At 38.2% G+C, this 13,940-nt stretch overlaps 1 protein-coding gene and 1 pseudogene across 3 annotated transcripts in view; one reads left to right on the forward strand and one right to left on the reverse strand.

The window, feature by feature from the left end:
* Positions 1-13,940, reverse strand: part of ARSK (arylsulfatase family member K) — a 67,843-nt gene that overhangs the window by 19,986 nt on the left and 33,917 nt on the right. For all 3 annotated transcript variants that reach the window (XR_006268906.1, XM_043464621.1, XM_043464620.1), the window contains exons 5-6: positions 8,857-9,028; positions 5,167-5,391 (exon numbers count right to left, since the gene is read on the reverse strand). Coding sequence is in view for 2 of the 3 variants with exons in the window: in XM_043464621.1 (XP_043320556.1) it covers positions 5,167-5,391; positions 8,857-9,028 (397 nt within the window). In the remaining variant the exon portion in view is untranslated. The remainder of the gene's footprint in view (positions 1-5,166; positions 5,392-8,856; positions 9,029-13,940) is intronic.
* Positions 9,294-11,446, forward strand: LOC122439377 (annotated as a pseudogene).

Raw genomic sequence — 13,940 nt, forward strand, 5'->3', positions numbered from 1 at the left:
TGATTCTCTTATACATATACATACACATTCTTTTTTCATATTCCTCTCCATTATGGTTTATCACAGGTTGGGGAGTACTTTTTAAAGCATAATCTCTGAATTAGTGATATTAACAGTATAAAGAATTCCTGTTCAGAGAGATGGCACTTTGCTGCCAGTCCTAGAAAAATGACAATGGGATAGGGCCTACAAAGATACTTAGACTAAAATAACTCTTCCTACTTTATCATCAAATATCATTTCATAGAAAATAATCACTCTTCCAAAATATCTTTAAAAACTGTTCATAAATTCAATGTTTTTAATAAAAACATTGTACCATCTTAAATTTCAACACATTTTTTACAGTAAGGTACTTTACTAAAAACAGGAATACCAATTGGTTTTTCCTATTTAATATCTTTCTACTTAAGGTTTTTGAGTCACCATCTTTTATATATTTCTAACGTTCAAAGAATGGAAGGGAAGAGGAAGTCTGGCTTGAGGTTTTGATCTGAGAAATTTAATCCCATATTCTGTATAAATTGGATTCATACAAAACAATACAGCTATGTATGGCTAAGGTAATATAGAAAGGACCTTTGGAAGTCTCAGAATAGATTATGTCTGTTTTAAGCTTCTAACTGGTTAGGAAGAATCACAAAATAAGAAGTCCTGTATAGACCCTTTATCAAAATCTGTATGTTTATTAAGCTTAGATAGAATACACTGTCTCACAGGTCTAATTTTAGAGTTATTAATCACTACTAAAAGTAGCTTTAAACTCTAAATACTTTCATTTTAAAAGGCTGAATTAAACATCAGATTAAACCCAGACCATCAGAATATCTTTGCCTTGCTGACTGGTAAGGCTGTTTAAACATGGCAACAGACTCAGTTTATGCTAATCCTGGTTTAATTGTTAATAGTATCCTTTTACTCTAAAAAAATGTGCTGATTTGGACAATAAATTAAGTAGATACTTTATCTCAATAACCAACAAACCACACCAAAACAAAAAACCATTTATATACTTTAAATGCCTACAGTTTTCTTTTCAATAATACAAGGGGGCCATTGTCATTTATCATTTCACTTTTTTTTTTATCATTTCACTTTTTAAAATAAAATCGACTATTTTTTACCCAGTTCATCACTACTAGATATTCATACTGTTTCTAATTCTTTAATATAATGTAATATTATCCATGGAGATGAATCTTTGTGTACATCTATAGGTTAGTTTGGACATGGAACAACAGACTGGTTCCAAATCAGGAAAGCTGTATGTCAAGGCTGTATATTGTCACCCTGCTCATTTAACTTATATGCAGAATACATCATGAGAAATGCTGGATTGGATGAAGCACAAGTTGGAATCAAGACTGCCGGGAGAAATATCAATAACCTCAGATATGCAGATGACACCACCCTTATGGCAGAAAGCAAAGAAGAACTAAAGAGCCTCTTGATGAAAGTAAAAGAAGAGAGTGAAAAAGTTGGCTTAAAACTCATCATTCAGAAAACTAAGATCATGGCATCTGGTCCCATCACTTTATGGCAAATAGATGGGGAAACAGTGGAAACAGTAAGAGACTTTATTTTTTGGGGCTCCAAAATCACTGCAGATGGTGACTGCAGCCATGAAATTAAAAGTCATTTGCTCCTTGGAAGAAAAGCTATGACAAACCTAGACAGCATATTAAAAAGCAGAGACATTACTTTGCCAACAAAGGTCTGTCTAGTCAAAGCTATGGTTTTTCCAGTAGTCAGGTATGGATGTGAGAGTTGGACAATAAAGAAAGCTGAGCGCCGAAGAATCGATGCTTTTGAACTGTGGTGTTGGAGAAGACTCTTGAGAGTCTCTTGGACTGCAAGGAGATCCAACCAGTCCATGCTAAAGGAGATCAGTCCTGAATAATCACTGGAAGGACTGATGCTGAAGCTGAAACTCCAATGCCTTGGCCACTTGATGGGAAGAACTGACTCATTGGAAAAGACTGTGATGCTGGGAAAGATTGAAGCCAGGAGGAGAAGGGGACGACAGAGGATGAGATAGTTGGATGGCATCAGTGACTCAATGGACATGAGTTTGGGTAAACTCTGGGAGTTGGTGATGGACATGGAGGCCTGGCATGCTGCGGTTCATGGGGTCTTGAAGAGTCGGACACGAATGAGCAACTGAGCTGAACTGAATACGTTAATTCCTAAAATTGGAATTTTCTAGGTCAAAATATATGCCTATTTCTAAGTAATTTGGAACATAATGCCACATTTGCCTCCAGGAAATCTGTGCCAGTTTATACTCCCAGCAGCAGAACATGAGAAGGCATATTTCCAACATGAGCTTTTTCTGCTTTTTAAAAGAATCTTTGCAAACTCTATGTGTGAAAGAAAAATGGTGTCTTCTTGTTTTAATATTTTTCTGACTACTGAGTTTGAAGTTCTAAAAATATCTTGGCCATTTGTATGTCTTCTGTTGTGAATTGCTTATTTATATATTCTGGTCAATTTGTTAATAGGGTATGTCTCTTTTTCATAGATTTGTGAGAATTCTGTTAATATTAACCTTTTATCACTTATAAAAAGGTTAATTTTAGATAAATAATTTTACATGTTGTTTCCCAGCTCCAGCAAAGGTTCTTGTTTTTTATTTTTTGGCCTTGATGTGTGGCATATGTGGGATCTTAGTTTCTGGACCAGGGATCAAACCCACACCCCCTGCAGTGGAAACACAGAGTCTTAACCAGTGGACCTCTAGGGAAGTCCCCTAAGGCTCCCCCTTGCATCTTTCTGTTTCTACCTTATCTCTGATTAACATCTGGTTAACAGGAAGCTTCAGTGTTTATAAAGTTCCATGCCTAGATATTCTCTTCATTCTCCTCTGCCAACCATATAACTAATTTTTCCCTTTTCATAATAAAAATATTCATTATGAAACACATTAAGCCTTGAAAATGTTAATTTCCTGTTTAGAACTGGAGAGACACTGATCTTCGGCTTTACTTACTTGAGTTGGGCAGGTCTAATCAACACATGATGTAAATGCTGTTAATATAACATATTCTGCTGGGAAATGTGACTCAGAAGGAGTCTACTAACAAACGCCAAAGATAAAAACAACAAAAACCTATGTAGACCTATGAGTTCTTAAAGACTGTAATAACTGACAAATTATAGAAAAAAAAATCTACAATTTCAGGGAACTTACATAATTTCCAGAAGAGTATGGAAGAAATGCAAAGGGGTTTCTGGGGACGTTTTGTTTGGCTAAAGAAATGTTTATTGTCACGTAACATAAAATAGGCAGGGATAGGACGGTGTCCCCCTAGGTGGATAAATGATAATTCCCTCATTCCAAACAACTTTATTTAGTATTTTCTTAAATAAGCTGTTAAGATACGTACATTAGGAAATCTTCCAGTTTGCAGATGATTTTTAACTCTCATGAGGTTGGCAAGTAGTGATAATGGTGTATCAAGATTGTAGAGAAAATTTGAATCATAGGTAAATATAAAACAATATTCAAAGAAAAATGATTTAAACAGTGCCTATTAATTAACTAACACATAAAGTGATAGAATGACTAGAAAGAGATGAGAACTCATCACAGACAGCTTCCTACAGATATTGGACTATTTAGCTGCTAAGTCAAAAAAGACAAAATGCCAAATTATCACTATGAAATACATTGAGGGAAAACTGAGAAAGAATCATCCCAACCTTTAATAATCTTTTGCAGTTCTGATCACTGTACCTCAAGAAAGCAGAACAAGGGTAAAAAGTTCAGCAAATTTGGGTGGGGAAAGTTCCATATGAGAAAACACTAGGGGAGGAAACAAAGGAAATGCCACTGTAAAGAATCATTCATACAGCTACATCTTCATACAGCTACAAAGATGATAATAAGGGAGGCACTTAAAATATACATAATCACACACACATTTTTGAATGAAAAACAGAAGTGAGGAAAAGTAATAGGTATTGCCTGGAAACTGATGGAGCCAGAAAGTGGCAAAGATATGACTGTGTGATAATTGCTTTGGGACAAAAGGGAACCAGCAAATGACGAGCAAGAAAATGAAGAGATTAAAAATACACACCAGGCAAAAGAACAACAAAGAAGTGTGGTCAAATATGCAAGTGATGTGAAAGAGAAAAGGAGGGCACTGATTTTTTTTCTTTTTTAATTTGGCTGTGAGGCTTGTGGGAGTTTAGTTCCCCAGCCAGGGATTCAACCTGGGACCTTGGCAATGACAGGGAGTGCAGAGTCCTAACCACTGGACCACCAGGGAATTCCCAGCACTGATTTAAATGCATAATAAAGAAATTTAAGACCCTGTAACAGTCTTTAATTAAATGAAAGTGAAGCCTTTGTAGCAGCAAAAAGGGAGATAATAAGATTTTTCTTATTTCTTTAATTTCCAGATATGTTTGTTTCACATTTTAATGTATATATATTAAACATGTATATCTTATGCAATGTTACATTTTTCTTTCACCAAAATCTATTTATAAATTGATGGTAATTTTTGCAATTTATGGTGCCTTAGAACAGAGTATTTGATGTTATTGAATTTAAAGTCCCCTCTAAATTAGAAGATAACAGTTCTATATAATTTCTTCTAAATTTATGATGGTTTTATTCTAGTATCTTTAACAATAATTGCTAAATACCCACATCCAAATGTTGCTGTTCTAGACCTATGGTTATGCTTATAGACATTAAGAAGCTAGTAAAATAAATCATACAGAACAACCTAAAGATTCTGAGGAGAAATAGGCACATAGCATTAACATTAACAGGCATATGTAACATTGTGAAAAATTAGTAGTTTCAAAGTAGATGGAATAATCCAGAAGGGAAATGCTTACATTTTAGGTTGGGGATGATAGAGAATCAAATGATACACAAATCGTATCTGTAAAGTTATAGCACTGAATATCTTATGTGGCTTACTTTATTGTCATATCCTGGTTGTGAATCTTTTGGAGGAAGAAGGACTAGAGGAAGTGAAGGCCAAAGGCACCTGAGGAATATTATCCTCATTTTTCAGATATAGATTTGCCTCACAGTTAAATCAGTTGCTCAAAGTTATGAACAAGTCAGCAGGGGCCCTTAACTCTTTTGCTTATTCATTTCCTAGCATTGTTACAAATAAATATACACAGAATGGCATTACTTACCAAGCATAGTAGGGTAAATATCCACAAGAGAAACCACACTTGACACTTCCAGGTTGACCTGAATTCCCGGCCCCATGATCAAGAGTGGGACATGGGAGCTGGCTTCGTACATACTCATCTTATAAAACTGTCGGTGTTCCATGGCCAGCTCCCCGTGATCTGAGGTGTATATGACGATAGTCTTCTGAAGAAGACCTAACTGGCGAAGAGCCAAAATAATTTCACCTGCAATATATATCGAAGTAAATCTTAATTAGCTTTTAGCTCACTTTTTTTTTTCTATCATAATAAGCTCAAAATGATTCTACCCTCTAAGAATTTGTCACGATGCTTCTTAACATCTGAACGTTATCTACTGTTCTTCAGTAAATAACTTATGCCAGATTTCATGTGCTTGCTTCCCAGTGAATGGACTAGAGAGAGGAAGGAGAAAATGCAGTACCTAAGGATAAGTTTCTTTATTTGGAGATTGTCCTGGCTTGCTTTCTGTGTTTGTCAGGGAGTAGGGGAAAACATTACCTCCAGGGACTCGAATGAGAAAAGAAAGGCATGCCTGGGTATCAGCGCTGTGCACATCTCAGGGAAGGACTGGTGTCACCATTGACCCACAATTGCTGCCCAATGGGAGGGGATAAAAGGGGTCAGAAATCCTCCTCCTGATACCCTTTCTCTCAAATTCCCCATCACTAGATCATGCCCATGAAGCTGCCTGAGTCTTCTGGAAATCCCACCTTTGGAAAAAAGGCTGGTAGCAATACAGATGATATATGAATGTTATGTGGCATATTCTTGGACAGCAAAATTCCTCTGACCAGTCCTGTCTCTAAGGGACATGAAACTTCCTCCTCATTTTAATTAAGAGAACACAGTAAGACACAAGTCTAGAGAGAAGCATCGTTTCTATTTTGGCAGCTTCTGAATCTGGCCTGCAGGGGTCTGTATTATTTTAAAAATATATATACAAAACCTATAGGCAATTCTGAGGTCCAGTCGGATCTGAGACCCAGTCTCTGAGGAGTTACTTATGGGGTTCACACCATCAGAATCTTTCAACTGGACAACTGTACTTGCTTCCTAATTGCTCCTGCACTCCTTTTTCCCCTTCATAATATCTTTCTAAACTATCTGATCATGTCACCCCAGCTTAAAACTTTTCCACAGCTTCCCACTGTCTAATTCTTGAGTAAGTTTAGCACCTTCAGCTAGTTACCCCCTAAATCTTTACCTTTCACAATCCTGAATGACTTACAACTCCCTGAACTAGTAATAATTAGTTTGGACTTCCTTGCTTTTGTATACAGTCTCTGCCTTCTGTGTTGGATACCCTTTCTTCCACAGTCTACATGACAAATCCCCATTCTTTCTTTATGACCCAGCTCAAGCATCACCTCCCTGGTGAAGCATTCCCTGTTCCTCCAGGTAGAGTATAGTCCTCTGTCCCCAGGACCCTATAACTTGTATACTGCTGTAGTTACAACACTATGTTATAACCGCTGGTGTTTATACTCATTCAATAAATGTTTACTGACTTTCTACCTATGTGCCAGGCACCATGGATGCAAAGTTAGACACCTAGGATGCAGTGATGAATGAGAAGGAATGTCCACATTCTTCAAGGGAAATGGACAGTAAAGAAGTAAGTAGACAAAATCATTAAGGATTATGATGTAAACAAACAAGATGATATGGAATAGAGTAAGTGCGATGACGGAGCTACTATATTAATTTAGAGTGGCTGGGAAGATAGCTCTGAGGAGGTAAGATCTGAGCTGACAGTTAAAGACTGAGAATACTCCAGGAACTCCCTGGCAGTACAGTGGTTGGGACTCCACACTTCCACTGCCAGGGGCCTGGGTTCAGTCTCTGGTCAGGAAATTAAGATCCTGCAAACAGTTTTGTGGGGCCAAAAAAAAAAAAAAGCCAGCCACGTAAAAAAGCAAAGGGAAGAACATCCCAAGCAGTGCTCAGTTGCTTAGTCACGTCCAACTCTTTGCAACCTCATGGACTATATAGCCCGCCAGGCTCCTCTGTCCATGGAATTTTCCAGGCAAGAATACTGGAGTAGGTTGCCATTTCCTTCTCCAATCCCAGGCAGAAGGAGCAGCAAATATAAAGGCCTGAGGTGGGGTAAGAGGTTAGAGTGCTTTTAATTTCTTAATAATGTTCAGCTTAATACTAACAGTGCCCAGAGTAATGTGAACAGGACATGCTAAGTCGCTTCAGTGTATCCAACTCTTTGCAACCCCATGGACTGCAGCCCACAAGGCTCCTCTGTCCATGAAATTCTCCAGGCAAGAGTACTGGGGTGGGTTGCCATGCCCTCCTCCAGGAGATCTTCTCCACCCAGGGACTGAACCCGTGTCTCTTGTGTCTCCTGCATTGGCAGGAGGGTTCTTTACCACTGGTGCCACCTGGTAAGCCCCATGTGAATAGTAATGAATATTATTCAGGGACCAGACTAGTATAGCTGTAACAAAGAGATACAATATATTCCATAAATTTTGTAACATGAGGTGAACTGTTGCATCTTTTTTCTCTTAAGAGACTTCAAGAGGTATTCCCACACTGCCTGCAGCAATATTTTATGTATATATAATATTTCACTTTTGTTGATCTGGATGAATGGATAGCTGCAAACTTTCAAAAGTGATTTCCAGGGAGCAAATGAGTGAATATTCATTAATATTAGAAAATATTGAAATACAGTTCAGTAATCATGGATTGAAGAAATTCACTTAAAATCTTATTTGTATTTAAGACTGAGTACTTGGAAAGTGCTTAGGATTTTAATACACATTATACTTGCTTTATTATAGTTTATACATACGGCTTTTTTTGCTTTCTGTTTTATACTTTCTATTTTTGCCCAGTGAATGCTTTTTAAGAAGTAGCCATTTACTTGTTCACTCCCAAGGTTTACTTTGTTCAGAAGAAGTGCTACCCACACTTCACTAATTATAATTATTCTCTACTCCAAAGTGCAGCAAAGTTAATGATATGGTTTTATAAAAATAATTTGTCCTAAAAATGGAGATTTTTTTAAACCAGGGTTTTTCCACATCCGAGTGGGAAATTTCCATAACTCTATAAGTGGACAAGTAAAACACCATCTTGATAGTTATCTCATGGATGCAGGTTTGGTTTTGAGCTGAGTTAGGGGAGGAAATTCAATATAATTCTAGACCATAATGTACATGGGGAAACTAATTTCAGTTTAAGTCTTGCTCTAACTGGCATAGGGAGAATGGATGTGTTTTGAAATTATTACAAGTCTGAGAGAAGTCACAAGATTCTATGTCTAATCTGTTTCATCTCCTAGAACTGAAGTTGCCTTATAATTAACAGTGTTTGGCTGAATACTGATTCCTGATTAAATCCAGTAAGATGTTTTGTTTCTAGCAGATGATAATTTTTTATGACCTTTTAAAAATATATGAACAAATCTAAGCATCTGTGAATTTATGAATAATTAAAATAGAAAAGACTTTTATTCTATTAATAATACAAATTATCCAATTTTTATATGTGTCAGGAATCTTATAATTCTAAGTCTCAAGTATCTCAGCAACTGTTGTAAGTAAGAAATTATCTGAGGATATTCATACAAGTCACTAACCAGCATGATCACAGTTTGTTGGAAAAATATTACACTTTTTCCTCATGTAATTGCATTTTAATTATACTACTTACCGAGCATAGCATCTGTCTCAGCACACATAGCATAATAGAATGCTCTAATATTCTTAATTTCTTTGTCTGTAAATGTCCCAGTGCAGTTTTTGGTATAAGAAGAGTAATAATCTACAGGGTGCATTTCTGACAGAGGTGACCACTTTGGAATTTTGATGGCATCATACGACACCTAAAGGGGGGGAAAACAAGTTGTAATATTCCTCCCTTCCAGCCAGAATGTAAGCTATACCAGACGACGTTTCATTAATCAGGTTAGCAGAAAAGAATGGTTATGAATTATATAAAGAAAACAGCAAATCAAATACATAAGTTAGGAACAGATTTTTAAGATTCCCAGTAACAACAAACATCAATATATCAATCTATATACACGGTAAGACAGCTGTGAAATTATTTTAAAGATTATACGTGTGGAGGCTGAATGGAGGCCCAAGATGGCGGCACACTGGGAGTGTTACATCTTCGTTTCTAGGGTCTTTGTATTGCGGGTGGCTTATGACTCTGAGGTTGTAGAACCCCACACTAGACTAGTCGTCTGGCAGGAACTTTGACCTCAGAGGTGGCTCTGAGTAAATCCATGCATGCAAGAAATAGATACAAAGACAAACCTCCTGACTTTGCATATCTGGCAATCAAATATCCAGATTTTAAGCAGTATGTTCAGATAATCTGAATGGAAGAGTGAGTTGTAATTTTAAAGATGCTAAAGCAGTGAAAGCTCTGACTTGTACTCTCCTAAAGGAAGATTTTGGACTTTCTATTGATATTCTGCTGGAGAGAATAACTCCTTCAGTTTCCTTGAGACTCAATTATATTCACTGGGTAGAGGATCTGGTTGGTCATCAGGACTCTACAAAAGTAGTCTCTGAAGAGGAACTGACATCCGTACTGGGACATCCTGCATCTCTCCTTTACTTGGAACAACTTTAAATGCCTGGTATTTCATGCAACAGAAGTAGATGACATGTGCTTCAACTTGCAAAGAAGAGTGTGGAACAGAATAACTTATCTGATTTTATGAAGGTGGTAAAAGTATCACAGAAGACACTCCTGATGGATGCTCTTAAGGAAGAATCTGAGATACTCTATGACTTTTGCATGTGCAACCTTCTCTTTTTTGCCAGTCAGTTGGAAACCAAGATAAAATATCTTCTCCTTTAAAGTAGTTGAATATTTAAGTTTTCCTTGTTTGCAAAAATAAGAGCAGCTTTTATTTTGGAAGTTGTATCAATTAGTGTGCTTCTGGTATCAAGCACCTGAAAATCCAATTTCCCCAAGCACCTGAAAATCCAATTCCAGGTTGACTTCTGGTTTACTGGTCAATGTTTACTGATTTATGTATCAAGAAAGTTTACTGGTTTATGTATCTGAGAAATCCAGCAATATATGGACTTCAGGAATAGTTGGATCAAGGCGTTGATCATAATATCAAGGCTGAGACTGTTTTTTCCAGGTTCCCCTTGGCTCTGACCTGGCCCTTGGTTATGTCTATTCTCAGGGAGTAAACTCTTGGAATCATTGAAGATGCCCACCAAATTCTGTAAATACAGGATGTATCACAGATATCATGGCAGAAGGAGGTTAATTAGAGTTTGTTAGAAAGATCATCCATGACAGTTTACAACTTAGAAAGAGATTAAGGCAGTATAACTGAATGCTGAGAGAGAAATGCTGCCTGGCTCCTCTGAAGGGAGAATTTTGCATATAAGGGGTTCCTAAAGTCACTTACACTGAATTCTGCCAAGGCCAGACAATGAGATGGGCTTTGGCTTGGACTTTTTATGATGATGTAACAGTACCATCACCACCAAGTAAGTGAAGAACATCAGAGAAGCCAAGGAAACCCATTACGTTTGCCATACTGGAGTCTGTGATGAAAGAACTAGCCCTCAAGCATCATCTTTGGGCTCTGAGACAGTGGAAGGCATAGTGGCTGTGATGACATGAATTGAAAAACTTCTCACCGATCTGAAGGTCCAGCATAAATGAGCTCCCTGTGAAAAGGAGGAAATTAGCCCTTTGCTTCTAACAGCCATAGATAACTCCTGGATTCACTTAAGGAGGAAGAAAAGAGACTGAGTAAGATAACTGAGAGGTTCCCCTAGCTCCCAGGAACATTACTAAAGCCTTGGAAGAGAAAAAGTCCCCCCTCAAAAAGTCCAGCAGTAGCCAAGATGTGACTCAGGGCCCCCAAGAGAGTGCCCTGGGAGCGCTTGTTCCACCAGAGGGAGAGACTGCCACTGTGGAGGGCCACGGCAGACTCTCCCTCAAAGAAAACGCAGAACCCACGGAGGATAAAAGGAGGGAGGAAAAGGGAGAGATCGAGGTTCTGGAAAGTTGTAAAGGCTCTAGCAATGGAGCCCAGGACCACAAGGCTTCTGAGCAGTTCAGCAAGCCAGGGTCTGAAAAGGGGAACCATCTCCAAGGAGTGGCTGGACATCACCTATTCAAGTGTCTGACAAACATTAAGAAGGAGGTAGATGATACTTTAGTTGAAATGCATTGGGTCCAGGGCCAGAACAGGGAGCTGATGAACCAGCTTTGTACTTATATATGTAGCTAAATTTTCAGGCTTGTTGCTAGTTAACTCTAAAATTTTCTTGCACAGTTGGGAAAGTTCTATAAGGCAGCTTGCTTTGGAGTGTGGCCTGTGCGGTGGCAAGCTGAATTCCATCATTAGCCCACTGGTAGCACTATGTGGAATTATCTTAAAAAAAAAAAAACAAATTAGTCCAGTTGTAAATATCTCTCTCCTTTTTTTTTTTTTTTTAAGTTACAGGGCATTGTAGTATGGTACTTCAGTGGAAAAACTGTGATTATCAACAAAAAGCCATCGGTAAACTCATAAGGGATTTGAATCTGTCTTAAGCTGATCACCTTGACTTCAGACTGGTTTTCTGAGACCAGAAGGATAATTTTTATAGTCTGATCCTGGTCAGAACTTAGAGAGCATCACACCCTCTATGTCAGCCTTGGTTGCTTCCTGAGGAGGGATGACTTTCTCACTCCTGCCCCCCATGGAGGTGGTATACCAGGGTGAATACCCTGCACCCTCTTCTAAAGTCATTCTTAAGACTGAAGACTTTGGGTACAAATGATTGATGACCCCTGTGTCAGTTCAGAGGAAGGAACTGGGCCACCTAGTGGTGGGAGAATCAGGGAGAGAAAGCTCAGAAATGCCAGGAAGAAGGGCTGATGTCAGGGAAACAGGATTAGGTAAGCAAAGCTGCCAGATGTGATAGAGATACAGCAGAATGAAGCCATACCCCTACCTCCAACCTGTTTAATTTTGTAGCAGTTAAAAAAAAATTATACGTATCAGTGAAAAACATGAGCTATATTAGATAGTATTCTAATCCATAATAAGTGTCTAATCACTTTACTATAGTTGTGTGATCAATTCAAAACTTCAGAATCAATAACCTAAGAATCCAGGCTCTTTTTTTTTTTTCTCAGTAGTTCACTAGTAAAAATGCCAATATCTAGTGAGATAGTCAAATATTTGTTCTTAAACAAATACAACTTTTTAATATGTGTAAATGCTTACAGTTTGGGTGAAAATCATTAAGACTAGACTTAAGTCATATATATCTTCTAGTTAGATAGCTTTAAAAAATTCAAATATCTACTTAACTGTTTACTTAAAAACTGTTTGACTCATTTCATTAGGCTAGTACTGACCCCTGACAAATTTTTCAAGATAGAGCCAGTTGGAACTTTTTAAGAAGGCACAAAGTATTTAAAACTTTGACATTATTTTCTTTAAAATAGGATGTGCTACATAGTTTCTGGATAGAGGTTTTAAAGTAACTTAAATTTGATTTAAGGTGACACATTTCAAAGCACAGGCAGTCCTCACTTTACATAACTCAGGTATGCACATATATTCATTACCACAGTTTAAATATTAATAATACCAGTTCCCCTATAGCAGGGTTCAAATTTTAGCTAATGTGAACCAGAATTTCAGGAATGGAGACCTGACTAAAATAAAAATGTGTTTATTTGGGGTTTGCACTTTCCAGAGTTTCACAGGATTACAAAACAGGGGAGGCTTATAAAGGCAAAAAGCTGCAAGACGGTCAGTTACATGAGCTGTTTATCAAGAATTGTAATTGAATTTGGTGAGCAGTGAGGATGCTTAGGTTGTTTGGGGTTTGAACTGATTGCATAATTACAAGGGGAGACCTTGAGAGCAGAAGACTGCAGCTGGCACATGTTGTTCTGAATACGGCTGGTGGTATCTTAGACCTAGTACCGTTCAAAGACAGTTCAAGTTTTCAGTGGTGCAGAGACATGTCTGAGACCAGATCCTCAATGGCCACTTGACTCCAGTTTGTATGCCTGACTCTGATTTGACTACCCTATTATAATGTCAATTTGTCATCATTACCACGGAGAAGGCAATTGCACCCCCACTCCAGTACTCTTGCCTGGAAAATCCCATGGACAGAGGAGCCTGGTAGGCTGCAGTCTATGGGGTCGCTAAGAGTCGGACATGACTGAGCGACTTCACTTTTGCTTTTCACTCTCATGCACTGGAGAAGGACATAGCAACCCACTCCAGTATTCTTGCCGGGAGAATCCCAGGGACGGGGGAGCCTGGCGGGCTGCCGTCTATGGGGTCGCACAGAGTCGGACATGACTGAAGCGACTTAGCAGCAGCAGCAGCAGCATTACCAAGGTGTATTAACTGTGAGTTACTGCATAAAGAAGAAACTTTCACATTCATCTGCTGCTAGTTCTTTAGTCTACAAATCACGATGTAGATTACATCTATGTTATCAGTGATTGATCATGTCATTTCTTTCGACATTTGTCAGTGATTGGTTACTGCACATCTTTTATTCCGTACACAGACTGCAAAGTATGTAGGTGGCCTGCCTCCTTGTCTCCCACTGATACACCCATGTGACATTAAAATGGATAATCAAAAGAGGAAATTGGTCAACAAAGATGAATACATAGTAAAGCGATAAGCAGTAACACTGGAAGCGAAATTCTAATCAAACGTTAACTGGAGTTATAGACAACACAGCTGGAAAGGCTGACTCCGCCACCACTCGGTGCCTCAAGACACA

Source organism: Cervus canadensis, chromosome 4 (assembly GCF_019320065.1).
Source record: "Cervus canadensis isolate Bull #8, Minnesota chromosome 4, ASM1932006v1, whole genome shotgun sequence".
NCBI classification, from domain to species: domain Eukaryota; kingdom Metazoa; phylum Chordata; class Mammalia; order Artiodactyla; family Cervidae; genus Cervus; species Cervus canadensis.